Source organism: Haliotis rubra, unplaced genomic scaffold (genome assembly GCF_003918875.1).
Source record: "Haliotis rubra isolate DU_JTF1 unplaced genomic scaffold, ASM391887v1 Scf705, whole genome shotgun sequence".
NCBI classification, from domain to species: domain Eukaryota; kingdom Metazoa; phylum Mollusca; class Gastropoda; order Lepetellida; family Haliotidae; genus Haliotis; species Haliotis rubra.
This window is the reverse complement of record NW_025767419.1, coordinates 541,519-560,568: the sequence shown is the minus strand read 5'-3', so window position 1 is coordinate 560,568 and position 19,050 is coordinate 541,519. Positions and strand designations below refer to the sequence as shown.

At 40.9% G+C, this 19,050-nt stretch overlaps 2 protein-coding genes across 2 annotated transcripts in view; one reads left to right on the top strand and one right to left on the bottom strand.

Moving 5' to 3' along the window:
• Positions 1 to 1,369: 1,369 nt before the first annotated feature.
• Positions 1,370 to 8,888, top strand: LOC124258987 (the record flags this gene model as incomplete). Its single annotated transcript, XM_046693048.1, has 7 exons — positions 1,370 to 1,482; positions 2,038 to 2,743; positions 3,050 to 3,127; positions 3,673 to 3,777; positions 4,657 to 4,774; positions 6,454 to 6,486; positions 8,307 to 8,888. Coding segments are annotated over 7 exons (1,374 nt in total), but the record flags the coding sequence as incomplete, so codon positions are not given.
• Positions 8,889 to 13,268: 4,380 nt separating this feature from the next.
• LOC124258986 (replication factor C subunit 1-like) overlaps positions 13,269 to 19,050 on the bottom strand; it is a 44,894-nt gene continuing 39,112 nt past the window's right edge. The window contains 8 exon segments of the mRNA XM_046693047.1: positions 13,269 to 13,748; positions 14,524 to 14,679; positions 14,681 to 14,725; positions 15,223 to 15,438; positions 17,184 to 17,261; positions 17,435 to 17,552; positions 17,988 to 18,142; positions 18,566 to 18,664. Coding sequence (XP_046549003.1) covers positions 13,599 to 13,748; positions 14,524 to 14,679; positions 14,681 to 14,725; positions 15,223 to 15,438; positions 17,184 to 17,261; positions 17,435 to 17,552; positions 17,988 to 18,142; positions 18,566 to 18,664 — 1,017 coding nt within the window. The 3' untranslated portion in view covers positions 13,269 to 13,598.

Genomic DNA, 19,050 nt, shown 5'->3' with positions numbered 1-19,050 from the left:
AGCTAATAAACTCTACAGAGTTTTTTTTTTGGCTATTGTATATGTAGCTTAAGTTAATTATATCTTAAGCACAGTACTATACTCATATTGTAAAAATATATTAGCTAACAAACTCTACAGAGTTTTGCTATTATATATGTAGCTAAAGCTTATTCATATCTAAAGCTCAGCATTATATCTATATCATATAAGTATATTAACTAACAAACTCTAAAGAGTTTTGCTATTATATAATTAGCTTAAGTTTAATCATATCTTAAGCTTAGTACTATGTTTATATCTTAAAGTATTTTAGCTAACAAACTCTAAGGAGTTTATACTAGCATATTAACAAGCTTAAGTCTATTAGTCTTAAGCATTGTATTAATGTTATATATACTTTATCATAATAAGTACATTGTAATAACCTTTATATGGCAGCTGATAAGTTAGCAGCAGGAATTCATCAGTTCAGTACCTTTATGAAGTTCCATAGGGTTATTACAATCATCACAGTTCAAATCACTAATTATTAAAATCCAAAGTATTATATATTCCCACCCTCCTTCCATTCACGGATTCTACAAGCAAAAGAGCATGAGTCAGGATAAGGAAAATATGTAATTTTTAGAGTAAAATTGATATTTTATACTTATCCTGACTCATGAGGTAAGCCCTCCCATCCTCCCCGCATAACACTTTGGATTTCCCTGTAAATTCAAATGTTGGGCTCAGTATATGAGGAGAGAGTGAGGCACATGGGTGGAGGTGGCGCCCTCGTTCCCGCGCTTGTGGAAGGGAGGTAACTCGTGCTGAGTACTAATTAGTGATTTTACATTGAAGGGAGCTTCAATTAGGGAGATACAAGTGTTCCACTATGTTCGCAAGAAGAAGAAGACAAGCAAAAAGAGCATGAGTCAGGATAAGTATAAAATATCAATTTTACTCTAAAAATTACATGATTTCATTTAACATCAGAGTCACTTTTTAGCATGAAATCCATCGTTATCTTGACGATGTCTATGAACAACAATTCTCATTGGATAATTAGCCCGGCGTCAACCAATCATGTTTCTCCTTATTTCAGTGCTCAAAACTGCTCGAGTTTGAGTCAAAATTACGTTCTGGCTGTTTGGAAATAATTTGAATAGGTATTCAAATATCGAATCGAAATAGTGATAGTGGTTATCAGAAATCGAAACTAAGGTGTCAGATTCGATTTCAGATGAATCGAACCGAATAGTTGCTGCCTACATATATATGGACAATACCCCAAAAGGATATGATGTGTAAAGCCAATAACTGGTTTGTCCAGCCATGATTCCAGTGCTAATGTTAAACCACCCCACTCACCAGCTGTGATCAGCAGTGTACTGTTGTGTTGTTGAAGGCTGTGCGCTGTTACCTGAATGGGCTTGAGAAAGTGACAGATACAGTGACCGCTCTGGAGAGCCTGCTGGACATGGCCCTGGGCAAGACTTGTGTGGCAGAAATAGTTGACAGGTACGTTCATGGCTAGAGCTAGACTGTAGCATAAATAATTGACTGGTATGTTCATGACTAGAGCTAGACTGTAGCATAAATAATTGACTGGTATGTTCATGACTAGATCTGGACTGTAACGGAAATAGTTGACAGGTACGTTCATGACTAGAGCTAGACTAGCATAAATAATTGACTGGTATGTTCATGACTAGATCTGGACTGTAACGGAAATAGTTGACAGGTATATTCAGGACTAGAACTGTGGTGTCAACAGCCTGCAAATCCCCAAATATCCAATATTTAAAATTCAGGTGGATCTATTCTGTGTATTGTTTAAAATTTACTCTGGATATCCATGTTGGACCATTTTGATTGAAGTCAGGATAGCAATATTTGGTGATTGTATCAAATCAGGAAGGTAGACTTTGTGAAATTACATTAAGGTAAGAATGCATTCAATAGCATATATATTTTACACTGAAAACAACATAAAATGAGATACCATGGATCATTGAAATATGTAACTACCATGCCATCATTATAATGTGCATCCTGTCTCCTTAATTGGTACAGAGATGAGAGACTGTCTGTGATCCTGTATGACACAAACGATGACAATGATTTGGACATCAACAAAGCTGTCATCAAAGCAATCCTTGCCAAGGATCCCCAAAACTTAACCGTAACAGAAGGAGCAGCAGCAGCAGCATCCTTGCCACAGCCTCCTTCCACACACTCCAACTCTGTGTTCCCAAAGAGTGACAGCTCCAGTTCAAGACCCATAACCAACATGGCTGCCCTCAGGGACACAAACACAATACAGACAAACAGAGAACCAGATTTCAACCGGACGTTGAGCACAACAAGTGCAGATTCATGGGGAACAGAAGAGGAAGCTGAGGCTCTGGCTGCAAGCTACATGGGCTCACACACCAGCTCCAGCTGGGAGAGCAGTGATATGGCCAGCCCTGACACTCCTGCAGCCACAACTCAGGGCAAGGCTGGGGACACTGCCGTTGTACAGAGACTGGGTGGTCTGACACTAGGGGAGAGGACCAAGACGAGTAGTAGTTCTCCCACTGCTGTGGTTAACAGTGAACAGTCTAGGAACAGTAATGGCACAGTGAAGTCTGAGCCCACACTTCCATCTAGTCATGGGGGGTTAAACAAGGCGTTTGTCAGGAGAAAAATGCCTCAGCCCGAGTTGGTGGATATTCCTGGTGTTGGAGAGTTCTTTGATGTCCATGTTTTGTGGGTGTCCGATCCAACTAATTTCTGGGTAAGTAGATCATGCTGTCATTTTGAGGGTTTATAGCCTGTGTGAAGATCAGACCAGGCTATTGCAAAACTTAGTCTATAAAAAAGTCTATATTCCTTATTGAAGATCAGTGGATAAGTAAATTATGATTCGAGACAGGTTTCTTGTGTGGCTGTAGTCGAGTGAAGAGCCACGTTCCATAAATATATTGCTGAATCGTGACGAACCTGCTAACACTGAAATGTCTGGTAAGCGTGTTTACTACAACTTCCCCAATGGTGTACATTCAGCAATATCAGGCAGCTGACCATGTGTATATCTTTGCAGTGTACGCCGTACAAGATGGTGTTATGTCTCGAGAATATGATGAAGGATCTCAATACACACTTCAACTCTCACACTAAGGTAAGGACAGTAGCATGTCATAAACATGATAAAGCAGGATTCACACACAACACAAATCTGCTATCCAAGTACTGGAAAAATTCAGGAAAGACTTGTAAATCTTTGTAAAAATTTATGCCTTGAGGTAGATCATTATTCTGTGGCAGTTCAGTTTTGCAGACGAGAAAGATATATGTTGTGATATTGTGATTAGTCGTGGAATGTAAACAGAATGAAACAGGGTAATGAGAATCACCTGTTGAAAGTTGTGTGATTCTCTTCTGGCTATATGTAGAATCACCTGTTGAAAGTTGTGTGATTCTCTTCTGGCTATATGTAGAATCACCTGTTGAAAGTTGTGTGATTCTCTTCTGGCTGTATGTAGAATCACCTGTTGAAAGTCGTGTGATTCTCTTCTGGCTATATGTAGAATCACCTGTTGAAAGTTGTGTGATTCTCTTCTGGCTATAGAATGTTGTGTGTTGTGGTGCCTTTGTTTCTGACTTTTGTGGAATGTTGTCCTGTACCCTGCCTGTGATCACTACTCAATGTGTGTTGTGCTGCAGCGTGTTGTGCTGGAAGAGAAGGATTTGACTGCAGGGATGCTGATGGCTGGCTGCCTGGAGGGAGCATGGTACCGGGTCATCATAAAGAATATCATAGAGCATCAGGTAGGTCATCACTGAGAATAACACCCTGTATAACTTCTGTGATGAGATGATAATACAAAACCTAGGAGAACCTAACATTCAGCTTGCACTAGGGCAGGCTATCGATATAGATCATAGTGATCGATAATCGTTAACTAAATATCAATCGATTAACGATAAATATCTAAGACGTTACTTTGAGCAAAGATGTCAGAAAGAAATGAACTGGTGAGTGGTGACTTGTTTTTGCATAGATTTTTAACAAAACAATGCTCTGAACATAATTTAGAAACAGACCATGTATAAAGTCCTAAATTTACATATCGTTTTGAGAGGATTAAAACTTTTTTTATCACAATAGTTAATTAGGAGATAAACATACTGTGTTGGAAAATCAGAGGTATATAACGAAATTTTAATAGCTCTAACTTTGATTTAAAACCAAACACGCAACCGTGTTATTAAGATTTAGTAAAAATACATACTGTGTTGGAAGATCAGAAGTATATAACCTGATTATATACCTCTGAATGACTTTGATTAACCAATCACAATTCGTATTTACTGAAGTCATGGTAGAATCATTAAAAACATTTCCTATCGACGATATTTCTGATTATCAGTCATTTTAGCCAGCCCTCACATGCACTGTCGCCTCCTAGGATTGCTGTGGCAGTAATTTGAGTGCATGGATCAATCAACCACTGTTATTTTAAAGTGCTTAGTTCATTCTGACACATGTTGTTGATTATAATATCTCGCTAGAGTTACAGGTATGTTCTTCCCTGTTAATTTTAAGTCTGACTTGTAGTATTACAAATATACCAGCTTGCTGCAGATCTAGTTAGTGTGTTTGTTGTGAGTTGTTGATGGTAACACTTTGAACCTGGTTGTGTTTAGATGTCCGTGTACTTCCCTGACTATGGGCAGTACAACATCCTGGGGATTGAGGATCTGCAACCGTTACCAGAACAGTTTTATGCACTGCCGCTATGTGCAGTCAAAGCCAAGTTGCACGGTGAGGTTATTCTAGTTACTCCTTCAATCCTAGATGTAATTGTAAACACCATATGTACTGGTAGTGAGGATGAGAGAGTCATTGCAGGGTGCGATTTCGCTATTTACAGCAAGCTCTGGTGCCTGTTAGCGATGGCTGGTGCAGGTTGCCTTTAGTGACAGGTTGCACCCGATGCATGTACCAATAAATCCTCCAACATCTTAAAGCTGTTATTGTGTGTTTTAATTGGGAAGTATGTGACTGGAAGTAATACGTATCTCTCCACATGACTTGTTACAGCATGAGTATTTGTGTGCTCATAAATCAGTTACATAGCAGTAATCTTGTAATTGAAATTTATCAATAACAGTAATGCAAAATTGAACCATTTATTATTTATCATCATTCTGATGAATGTATCTGATACTGAGTACTTGTTGTGAAAATTGCTAAACAAGTATAAATGTTACTTTTGAGAACCAGTGACATTATTTTATGATGCAACCAAACTTGATGGTACAGCTAAACCTATAAGCCAGGTTGCACTTGGTGCAGGTGCTGAAAACCCCCTTGAATCTCACCCTGCATTGTGATGAAAGTTTACATCTGGTGCCAGTGATTTGTCAGCAGCTCATTTCTGGTTTCCCCCGCCGTGATGTTGCTGGAATATTGCTAAAAGCGGCGTAAAACCAAACTCAGTCAGTCAGTGTCAGCAGCTGCCTAGTGTCTACCCTATATAATACCTCTAGACCGACCATGTAGGTAACTGCAATCGTTTCTAGTTTTGGGACATGCCAAGTGAAATGATAATGTGATAATTTAGTGTAAAATTTAAGCCTGGTCCTTCAACAGTTTGTGTCATTAAGCTCATTTGGAAATTGTTGGTCCCCAAATGTTGTTTTACACCTGGGAAATAGCATGGGATCACTAGGAAATAGCATGGGTCACTAGGAAATAGCATTGGATCACTAGGAAATAGCATTGGGTCACTAGGAAATAGCATTGGATCACTAGGAAATAGCATTGGATCACTAGGAAATAGCATGGGATCACTAGGAAATAGCATGGGTCACTAGGAAATAGCATGGGATCACTAGGAAATAGCATGGGTCACTAGGAAATAGCATGGGTCACTAGGAAATAGCATGGGATCACTAGGAAATAGCATGGGTCACTAGGAAATAGCATGGATCACTAGGAAATAGCATGGGTCACTAGGAAATAGCATTGGATCACTAGGAAATAGCATGGGTCACTAGGAAATAGCATGGGATCACTAGGAAATAGCATGGGTCACTAGGAAATAGCATTGGATCACTAGGAAATAGCATGGGATCACTAGGAAATAGCATTGGGTCACTAGGAAATAGCATGGATCACTAGGAAAAGGAAATAGCATGGGTCACTAGGAAATAGCATGGGATCACTAGGAAATAGCATGGGTCACTAGGAAATAGCATTGGATCACTAGGAAATAGCATGGATCACTAGGAAATAGCATGGGATCACTAGGAAATAGCATGGGTCACTAGGAAATAGCATTGGATCACTAGGAAATAGCATGGGATCACTAGGAAATAGCATGGGATCACTAGGAAATAGCATCAAGCTGTGATTCAAGGAGAGTATACAACGTACTGTCATATTATATTGTGATATGTAAACACGTAGATATGTTATGTGCCATTTCCATATTTCAGATATCAGCCAAGACGATAGATCAGCACACAAAGGTGCCATTTTGTTCACCATTTTGTTGACAAGATCAGACAAAGCTTGTTTCACAGTTAGGATTGTCCTGATCTTAGCTGATCTGCACTAACATACTTTTGGGGATGAAAGACAATATGTTCTTGATGAGTTTTATTTAGCTACTCCATGTTGTGGCCTGGGAACCTTGAAGTAGGCTGCTACAGTTAGGAACCCCTGCATTCTTAGCTCAAGTTGGGGTATCAAAAGAAACCACTGACTTTCCTTCCAAGTTTGAAACAGTGGGTTTTCATCCTTTCTCAGACATCACGGCACATGTCTAACATTCATTATCCCCCGCCGCGCGTTTAGCACGAGCGGGGGATATAGTATTAGGCTCCGTCCGTCCGTACGAATTGGAATATCTTAAGAACCGTTCACTAGATTCTTTTCATATTTGGTACCTGGGTTCATCACACTATAAGAAAGGTCCAAGTCAGGTTTGGTGAACTTGACTTTCATTTCAAGGTCACAAGGGGACTTTCACGTTTTACCTGCATGTTAAGCTATCTCACGAACCGTTCACTGGATTTTCTTCATATTCAATACCAAGCTTTATCTTGGGAAGGCTCAGGGCCCAGTCGATTTTGGTGACCTTCACTTAATTTTCAAGGTCATGGCGACACTTTGAAGATTTCAGCATATTAACTTGAATTGTCAGCAAGATATTTTAAGAACGGTTCACTGGATTTTCTTCATAGACTTTCAAGACCTCCCTTGAATGTTTTTCAATAAGCAATTCCTTTAGTACTAGTTTTGCATATTTCATACACTATGACATTCATGTCAAGGTCAAAGTCAGTCTTGAAAATATGTGTGTGTTTGAACAACTAAAGAGCAAGATAATGTTTTTGTTGACATTTAACTTCATCTTAAACTTTCATTACTTTATAAGTTTGATTTGATAATTTGCGGCGGGGGATTATGTCACCTTAGTGACAATGCTTGTAACTCTTAGTGGTTCCCCCGCCATGATATTGCTGGAATATTGCTAAAAGCGGCGTAAAACTAAACTCACTCACTCACACTGTTCTTGCATATAAACTGGGTAATGAAGGCTGGGGGAATTTGTCAGTGTCAATTGTCTTTCTGATGCTGGCATTGTGACAGCTCCTCAAACTACCCATAAATGAAAATATTTGTATAATAAACCCTGAGAAACAAGGTGATGAGTATCTCCGTCTAACAATGGTTAGTTAATACTGCATGTATCTCAACTGCAGGAAGCAGAACCTTTTGTGTTTGTTCTATTTCGTTTGTTTATATTAATATCCTTTTACTTACGAATTGACTTATTGTTAAATCACATTATTTTTCATTCATTTATCAAACACCAGTTCTGATATTATATTGTAAGTTTTGTCTGCCAAAAGGTTCGTGTTCAATCCCTCAAATGCTAAAAGATGGTATTTGTTGTTACCTTGCCTAGCAGTCTTTGTAATGTTATTTAGCCTGCACCTCTTTGGGCTTTGCTGCCACAGACAGTTGATATGCCATGATATACTGCAAATATGAATGGCTTAAAACCCAACTAACTTTCCTACTGTAGGGGCGGTGGGGTAGGCTAGTGGTTAAAGCATTCGCCTATCACGCCGAAGACCTGAGTTCAATTTCTCACATGGGTACAATGTGTGAAGCCCATTTCTGGTGTTCCCTGCTGTGATGTTGCTGGAATATTGCTAAAAGCGGCGTAAAACCAAACTCACTCACTTACTGTATGCTTGTGGCATGGCGATTAATGGAGTTTCAAGGTAGGATATCTGTAGCTGTCTACACGTCTCTCACTGTGCCCTTTCCCTACCAGGTATCAACTTTGTGAGGATCAACAAACCCTGGTCTGAGGCGGCCAAGTACAAGTTCATGGAGATGGCCCAGGGACGGGACTTTGTGTGCTTGGTGTGTGACAAGAACAAGAGCTCTGGCATGGTGTCTGTGAAGCTGGTGGACACGTCCAGTGACCAGGAAGATGTCCTCATCGACGAAGTGCTGATTGATATGAATTTTGCACGGAGTTTGGACTCATGATGAAACTGTACAATCTGCAAACATGATAATGGTAGTTCACGGATGGCTTGAGCATAGCATGGAAAGCTTTGAGGTCTGTGTGTGGAATCCTTTCTAAGCAATTTTTGCCATTGTAATTGAACTTCTTATTGGTGTGACTGAGTGGATTGTCAGCAACACATACTCTTGTAATGATTGTATTTGAATTCCATGCTATTGAATCCATAATGTAGTTGAAGTATAGCCAATGTATTAATCTGTATGCATGAGCAGTGTGTAAACCTCAATAATACATTGTTTTAAAACATTCACATAGTCACACTGTATCCAATACATGTATTCAAGTTTATTCGATCCCACACAGCATTAGGTCTGTCACTGTGGGCAGATCTAAGACCTGTAGGGCAAAGGTGACGCTGCGGTAATACAGCCCTGGACTAGTGATTTCATGTGTGGTGCATAATGGAGAAATCAGATCAGGAGCACTGGGATTGTGTGTCTGTCAAGTGATTGTTAGAACTAATTCTCTCTGACCAAATATGATATTACAAATTGATTGTAATTGGTAATATTGAGTTCAGCCATTTTACACAACGTGATTTGACAATCAGCGGCAGGACATGGATTCTTATGAAGACTATATGACAAGACACTGTTATATCTTACTGACAGCAGTATCTAAAGTTTACAAGACTCTTGCTGCAGTTTGGTTACCTTTGTCTCGAGTCTGGTGGAGGAGCTTTAAATGATGGACAGTGTGCTTAAATTTCCCTACACAGTGCATCAAGAAGCACACCATATCATAGGGAAAGGACTGTACATAGTAACTGTGCCAAACGCTTCCTGTGATACGAGAGTGAGACTGCAGTACTTGCAGTCATGGACCCGCAGTCATTGACCTGCATATGACTGCAAGGTTGGCAAAACCAGGTTGGGTTCTTGTGGTGGAGAGTGTTCATATTATCCCTTCCATGGGTACTTGTGATTAAACTTGAGCCAGCTGGAACAGTGTCAAGATTTGAATTATGAAGAAACAAAGACTCTCTAAGGTCAAATGCTTTGAATTTATTAAGAATGAGCACATACTCTAAAAGTTAATAAAGACATATTCCAAGATCAAAACAAATATGAATAGTATGAAAGGTGATTTAATTTTCAGGTGCACAGATGAACCTGATTTTATTGGATGGATGTCCTGTTTGTTTGGTGCCATCATGGAAGACATGTCACAATGTACAAGGTTTTATTCTCATTGATTTCTTTTTACATGTATCATCATTCCATGAGACATTCTTATTCCGCTAATAACACAATCAGTGGGTTGTTCTCACCAAGAAAAAAAATCAAGAAAAAATAATTCTTTTGGTTGGATCTCATGACCTTTGACACTCAACCCTAGTCCCTCTGTGCACTTGACTCTTCCACTAGACACAAAGGGTCAGTGGATTGTCTCTGCACACTAGACAGGTAAAAATATTGGTTGTAAGGCAGTGTCTTACGCCTAGTTTTCAAACCGGGTCAAGGGAATGATCTTTGTCTAAAAAACCTTGTCTTAACTGGAATGTTCAGGAGACTGCATAATGTGTAAATATATTGGTGAAGCTGAACAAGGCAACCAGTAAGTGGAAAAGTTGTTATGAAGACAGTACCTTAATGCATCTCTATCATTCACTCTTAAACAATAATTATTCTGTTTATGTAAATGTATTAAGTTGAGTATCATCATATTTTATATATGAAATGGATTTTAGTTTGAGATGTGCTGTTTGTACCTAGGTTCAAGTGCATCTTTAGAAGAATGTGTCCTGTACACGCTAACAGGTATTCAAGATGAGTTGTCATTTAGTTTATCAAATCATTTTGTTATTAATGATACAATGTTAATTTTTCTTTAAATATAATTTCTAATTGTACTTATTCTTAAATCCAAGTGCCAGCATTATTAATGATAGTGCTATTCATCTAAGGAATACTTTATTGCGGGCATGCTTTATCAGGATTGAGTTTCTCATTCTCTCAAAAATCTGGACTGATGGATCCTTCACACATCTCAGAATCTCTAACACTGATTCAAAACAACCAACAGCCCCAAGAACCACTTGTCTGAAAAAACTGATTATGCTTTTGCCATTACCAAACTCCAGGATTAGTTTGGGTGATTCTACTTTAACAATATTTATGACAAATCTAGTCTACAAGGACAAAATAATACTTTAATTATTTCCTTTCTATCATGTGTATGTTTATAAACTGATCCTGCTCGAGGAATTCCCCTGACCACTATTGCCTTATGATGTTACATTGTTATGACAGTTGCTTGGTGTTGAATGTCTCCAGTGACAGTAACCTGCTTGATCTTACCTGTGATGTAAGGCAACGTCAGCACTGTCCGGTAAGTTGGTGCTGCCAAATAAAATATTTCATTCCATCTGTCAAGTTCTGTTGCTTATATCCACAATGGTAGATGCTCATGATGTTGATCACTGGATTGTCTGGTCCAGACTTGATTATTTACAGACTGCCTCCATATAACTGGAATATTGCTGAGCGTGGTGTTTAAACAACAACCAACTAACCACAGTGGTCGTCTACATGTTTTACCGATTTGGAAACACTGGCATACATTTAGGGAACCAAACCAGAATAGTCTACTGGATAAGTGACATATATACTCACTGGCAAATATTGTTGTCACATGCAAGTTTTTAATTGGTTATCTTGTGAATGAATTTTGGGATTTGAACCAGAAAGAGAGTGTTTTAATATGGTCGAAATGTTTCAATTACATGAAATTTACAAGAAACCTGACATAATATTCAAGAAAAATGGCCAGCAATGTTCACTTCACAAAGGCCAGGCAACCTGATCGATGCTTATCATTTCCCCTCAGTGCAGAAGTCAGAAACTCCCTGTAGACATTGCCCTGGAGGAAGTTATACTCTACATATCTGGGGGAAGATGGAAAGCTATATGTATGTTTCAGCCTGGTACCTCGCAGTGTGACGTAGCTTGTTGCTTGTCCATAGAAACACCATTGCCACTTATGGCAACAAACAATCAAGTTATAGACCTTCCCTGTAGTGGTCGCAGTTTGATGACATCTATGCAAGACAACCAATTCTGACACCAGAACAGTGCAGTGCCAGACAGGAATATTTATAATGTTCTGCTACCACACAAGTAGTTTGTGTCAATACCTTGCCCATCAACGCCAAACACAGCCATCATGTCAGGAGTGATGTGAGCATAGGGAGATGTGACCAGTTCTACCCTGGATCTTCAAGGGTCAGTTAACAAACAGCAAATGACAAACTGGCTACACAGACTTCTCATAATCCTATGATTGTTTTTTTCTCAAATCTGAGATTTGTCTTTTGAGTTTGTCAGCACCAACCTAATTCCTGCACAAGTGGGTTACACCAAAGTGATCAGCGCCTAGACGAGTATTTGCCCTTGGCATAAAAATTTAGGAGACATCATGACTCCTTGGTGTCATGAGAGGGAGTCATGGGCATGTTTTGGGAGTCAATTTCAGTTTGGAACTTTCATCAAGACATCAACTGTGATTGTAGGCAGGTCAGGTATTTACTCAGCTCTGAGCAGTTAACTGGCAAACATTTAGTTTTAGATGTTTAGATTATCTAAACTAAGGGCCCCATAACACTGCGTCAACAATGACACAAGCTTCTAAATTCACTGCATATTTGAGATAATTCGTGCATCAATTATGCAGGTTTTCTGTGTCATGGCAAACACGGCTAGACCACTATCAGTCTCTGCTTTCTTGAAGCTGAAATATGGTGATGTAACTGAAATATCCTGTACTACAGAGGTGTTAAAGTGCTGGAGAGTGGCTTTCATTCAATCAAAGGAGATGCCACATCAGACAAGGCAAGTGACAAGGCATTACTGGAATACAAATGATAACCTCTGAAAATAATGGAAGTCCAGCATTGTTGCATGTTGCAGTAACTACACGTACTGATTGTGTTACTGTTTGTTGTGTAACGTCGCACTCAGCAATATTCCAGCTATATGGCGGCGGTCTGTAAACAGTAGAGTCTCGACCAAACAATCCAGTGATCAACAGCATAAGCAATCTACACATGTTGGCATACGATGACACGTGGTAACCAAGTCAGTGAGCCTGTTAGTCGCCTCTTACAACAAGCATAGGCTACTGAAGACCAATTCTAACCCGAATCTTCACGGGTGATTACTAGTATTTTACAAATCCCTTATCTTACTTAAACCACAGCTTAGTATCACAATTTGTCTATTTACAATGTCATGTCCTCTATCCACTGATCAGGAAATGTTCATGTGATCAGCTGGCAGCTTCTCATTCGACAAGATCCTGTACATGTTTGCGAAAGTAACTATTTCTGAATGAAGAACATTAACACAGTAACTGCAACATTCAGCCTCCCGATACTAGCACAAAACCCCACATAGGATGTATAAAGCTGGCTTTATTTCTTAGTGTACATATTTACAAATCAGGCTTATGCTAAGCCCTCAAAACTCACAAGATGTTTTCACAGCTCACATTCCAGACAATTCCCCCCATGTGTCTCCTACAACTCCCAGAATTGTTTTCTAAAGTATCCAGGTCTGAAACACCCCTGTCCATGAAGCAGCAAACATGATCATGCAGGATTAGCACTTGATTGCATCGATAAGCACTAACAAAGTGCAATAAATTGTCAGTAATTGTATTCATCATCGGTTCAGGTAGATGTAAGAGAACAGAATACTTTCATCATGCACTAGAGGAGTACAATCCTGCTACAACTGCATGGGAGTCCACAGCAAATGTGTACATACTGTACTGTCCTAACCAGTCATGTTACACTGTCAGTACTTCACACGGTACTGCTCCTAAGTAAACAACATGGAGCCTCTACCCACACTGATTGTCCGTACTTAATCAAGCTCCATAGAATGGCCAACACCATCAGTGTATCAAACATATTCCAATCCATGACTGAATTATCAATAATGACATGAATCATTCACAATTTTTGTAGCAAATGTAGGTATTTTCCCCCTTGTGGATAAAGGGCTTTGGGTTGGATACCCTGTCCACCCCTCAGCTCTTGCCCTTCCCCTTGCCTTTCCCCTTCCCCCCAGAGCCAGCCTTTCCCTTCCCCCCAGCCTTCCCCTTCCCTGCAGCATCACCTCCCTTCTTCCCTGCAGCATCACCTCCCTTCTTCCCTGCCGTCTTGCTGGACGTCCCCTTCTGTCAACAGATAGTGTATTAATGTATGCTAAATCCTTTTATATGGGAGAATGTTGTAACAAGCAAAAGCTTAATTCCAACAAGGTCTAAAACAGTCTCAGGCACGCACGCATCGCGACGCACTCCACCCACCCACACCCACACCCACACCCACACACACACACACACACACACACACATAAATACAATCAGAAAACAAGGGTAATTTAAATAGGAAGCCCTTTACGTAGGTGCAGTGCAAATAAGTTGATTGAAGCATGTTGGTAACAAAGTGAGCGAGAGACTATAGGTATAAGCAATGTTACAGGGATATCACTTGGTACCCATACAGGCCCAGGAATCCCAACAGTATTTGGTACCGACCGCCACTTGAATTCCAACTTGGTATTGAAATGTCCTTTCATGTCTCAGTATATGGTCTGTAGCTAGACACTTGACCCTGATCATATGTCAGGATGTTGCTCTTCACGAGCATCTGAGACTAAGAAAATTGGACATGGGCCTGTGGTCAGTCTGAACTTGGATGTGTTTCTTATGAGAATACAAACACCTATTAAATTTGCATACTATGATTCTAATATTCCAATAGATATACATTTTTGTCTCCCAGGTAACATTAACTGCATTTATTCTAAACATCTCTACGTGTGGGAATACTTTCAGATCAACTAGAAACACTGGGCAACACACACTAAGCACTCACACCACTTTCTTCCACAATTGTCTGCAAAAGTTTGTTAAAAACAAAACCTCACTTATCCACACTCTCTCTCACCTTGATCATGGTGTCAGCCTCCAAGTCGTCATTGTCCTCATCGGAGCTGACTGCCATCGCTGCCCTGTCCTCACCATCCATGAGGTCATCCTCTTCCGCAATAGGGGCTCGACCACGCCTCTTTTTAGACATGACCCCCGTGGCATAAGGCTATTCACACATGAGACTCCTTGTTGTAGGTCCTAGTGAAAGCTGCCTTTGTCTACAACACAAGTGGACTGTTGGTTTACAGTTGGTGGACAACGCAAGTGTACAGTTGGGATGAAAAAAGTGTAATGATCCACACATCACGGTGTAGGGTTGAATTAAATAGTGTTTTATGCCAGCTTTCATCTTAACAAACATTGTCCAATTAAACATGGATGAGCAATACCTGAGGTCTGATGACAAACAATATCACACACAATGAGTACACACTTCCTTTTTAAAAGAACACATTCTTGTACTTTGGGGGGCTGAGTAACATCTGGAAGTTGAACCCACACCCTTAGAGCCAGGCACCAAATTGCCAGCACATAAAGTCAGAGATCTTAACCACTCAGCCACTGATGCTTCCAAACAACTGTTGGTCTACATAACATACTTTGTGTCACCCTTTAACAAGTGAAACTTTACAAGCCTCACAGGCAAATGTGCACACAAAGATGGCTGCTTTAACCATCATCTACAGTGAAACTACACCATCAGAGTGACACTGACCTTGGTATCCAGTTTACTGAGGGGATCGGAACTGTTTGGCCACTTCGTTATTTCCAGTATGTTGTCAAAGTCTTCCTTGATAATGTCGTAGTTATCCATGAAGTCGATGACCTCCCTGACCCCATCTCCGCCATGCTGCACCAGAGGGTGGGTCATCACGTGTCGGATCACAGACGGCAGGTAATCCATGTTTAGACCCTTCATCGCCTCGAGGTTCTGGGACAGGTAAAGTGATAACGTGAAGACAGGACAGTCTCCGAGCACATAAATATACTATAGGACTATTAGAATAAGGTGAAAGTAACTCTGGAAAGTTTTGTGACGAGGAAAGTACAAGGACATTGCCAGCAACACACACTAGCAGTATTTATAAAAATCTAATAATTGACTGATTTATTGTAATGATGAATACAAGTGCAACCACATTGTAGCCATTAAACAAATATGGGTTATTATTGAAGTGAGGCAAGGCGGGGCTGGGTACGGTGGGATGAGACAAGGAGACGCGATGTGAGGCGAAGTGAGGTGAAGTGAGGCAAAGCTGGGCTGGGTACGGTGAGGTGAGACAAGGAGACGCGACGTGAGGTGAAGTGATGCAAGGCGGGGCTGGCTACGGTGGGGTGAGACATGGAGACACGACGTGAGGTGAAGTGAGGCAAGGCGAGGCAAAGTGAAACATTCCAAGTATATTATTGCATGTTTATTGCAATGTGTATGCCAAATGTCTGGCAGCTTGTTCTGGTCCAGGGCCTAGATTTTCTAAGCTCTCTTAGCGCTAAGACAGTCATAAGTTAATGTTAATGTATGGGACTTACGACTATCTTAGCGTTAAGAGAGCTTCGAAAATCTAGGCCCAGACTATTACTAGTTCAATAGTGCCAGTCCACTGAGATACCACGTCCCAGGTTAACATGGATACCCCACTCAGACCCCAGTCCTTGTGTTATCATCATCTATGCCAGGTAGGGTCCACTGAGATACCACGCCCCAGGTTAACATGGATACCCCACTCAGACCCCAGTCCTTGTGTTATCATCATCTATGCCAGTTAGGATCATCTGAGATACCACGCCCCCAGGTTAACATGGATACCCCACTTAGACCCCAGTCCTTGTGTAATCATCATCTATGCCAGGTAGGGTCATCTGAGATACTACGTCCCAGGTTAACATGGATACCCCACTTAGACCCCAGTCCTTGTGTTATCATCATCTATGCCAGGTAGGGTCATCTGAGATACCACGCCCCCAGGTTAACATGGATACCCCACTCAGACCCCAGTCCTTGTGTAATCATCATCTATGCCAGGTAGGGTCATCTGAGATACTACGTCCCAGGTTAACATGGATACCCACTTAGACCCCAGTCCTTGTGTTATCATCATCTATGCCAGGTAGGGTCATCTGAGATACCACACTTAACCCCAGGTTAACATGGATACCCCACTCAGACCCCAGTCCTTGTGTTATCATCATCATCTATGCCAGGTAGGGTCCACTGAGATACCATGACCCCCCCAGGTTAACATGGGGAACCCCACTCAGACCCCAGTCCTTGTGTTATCATCATCTATACCTGGGCCCGTTCACAAAGCTCGTGGCAGAAGCCTAAGTTCTTCGTAACTTTTCTCAGTAGCTTTCATCCCTCCTATGTTACAGTATAGGAGGTACGTAATGCTACGAAAAGTTATGAGATCTTAGGCTTCACGTAGAGCTTTGGCAGAAACAGGGCCCGGTAGGGTAACAACATGCATCATATGTTAACATCTCACGGTTTGATGCGGCCAGGGGATAGAACTATGACATTCCACTCCATGGGCAAACTATCTATCCACTACAGAACAGAGACAGTCAGGTAAATACTGAAACAAGCTGGATGTCGAAGGTGACCTACTGGAGTCTCATGTGAGTCGCGGAGCTCCCTGCATGATGCGATCGGTCTTGTTCCGCTGGAGTTCTTGCCCAGCCACTGGGAACTGTGCACCATGGGGTAAGCTGCCCCCGCATCACTTCCCCGGGGATCACACTGGAGAAGATGGCCTGAAATATATACCATCTTGTTAACCTGGAGTCAAAACATTGGTTACTGTAGTAATTTATACTTACAGTAAACACAAGTCACTTTTCATTTAATCAGTCTGATTGCACTTGTGCTAGTTCCTAATCTGACAATACCTTAAGTACAATTGTCAATGGATGTAGTAGCAGCCTACCTGTGCTGGGAGCAGGTTCCAGTTTTGAGAAGATCTGATCTTCCTGTCGGCTAGATCTCCATCACAGATACTGTCTGCTGCACGAGCCAATGCCGACAGGTGCCGCGATGTGTTGCCTCTACAAACACAGGAAATTGTTTGTCAAGTCTGTCATCACTAAGTGAATTCGGACAAGAAATAAGAGAATAAATATGTAATTTTTCAAGTAAAATTGATATTTTTATACTTAGCCTGACTCATGACGAGAAGCCCTCCCAACCTCCCCGCTGAAGACAATGTGGATTTCACAGCAGATCCAAATGCATGGGCAGAAAATCAGGAGAGAGTGATAAGTAAGGCTGGTCATATGACTGTTTGCACGGGAAAAGGACAAAAGGGAGGTAACTCGTGGGTGAGGGTATTTTTACGTCCGCTTCGGGAACTTCAAGGGATTCAAGTGTTCCACTACCATTCGAAAAGGAGATAAGCAAAAGATCATGAGTCAGGATAAGAAAAAATTATGACAATCAGGCTTTAACAAGTTACTATGAATAGCCATTTTCCTGAAGTTTACCTTGCAGAATATGGAATGACACTTGTGTAGTTCTCCTGCACAAACAGTGGTGTGAAGGAGTAGTCATTGAAGAACAAGTCAGACTTGTCGTGGATCGTCATCTTGGCCGTCTCCTCTCCTCCAACAAACACCTTCCGACACACATCAAATGGACTCTGAAAACAACAGAATACAGATGTACATGCAGGATCAGATTTCATCTTCCTGTACTTAAAATTAGGGGTGGGTATTGCAGGGAAGTTTCATATTGCGATAAATTGCAATGCGAAAGCATGTATTACACTGAAAATCTGAATAAAAGCCCATGTTTCCGAATATAAGCCCGGGCTTCTATCTGGTGTCAAATTTCACTTGTCAAAACCCCTATTTTCTGCATAGAAGCCCTGGGCTTGCTTTCGGAAAACCCTGGTACGAAGTTTTCCGAATGCATGTCAAAATACCGGTTTTCGATCAGCGTATCGCAATACGTATTGTTTTTATGTCTGAACCGGTAAGTACCAGTAAACCGGTTATATTGCACAGTCCTACTTACAATGGTGGGCTAGACTGATACCCTTTGAAATATGATGTGTACTGACCAGCTTGTAGTCCTTCTCTGCATTCTTGGCGTCTTTCTTGGCCTGTTCATAGGTGAGTGTCTTGTCTGTGGCCGTCCACATACACAGGTTATGGATCACCTGAAGCAGCAAGTCATCAGTGAGTGTTGGAGAGAATGAAGTGTACAAGTGATGTGAATGAAGTTATTGAGTGTGGGAGTGAGAATGAGTGAGGTCAGTCCGTGAGAGTGAGTGAGTGTGTGAGAAACTGTGCTGCCCAAAGTGTGTAACATGTCTCATAAACTCAACAGGGATATACATGTTTAATCAACAACAACACAGATGTTACACCCATTTTAGACAATATTCATTTTAGCACTGTTCATGTTTGTGTGATGTTTGCATTCAATCAATAAATAAAGAAATACAGGTACACAATCTCTATAGGCTACTTTGTGTAATCACGTTGAGTGTTTGTACAATAAACCATTGGTCTCATAAAATATTTCCTGAATATTTGCACACAA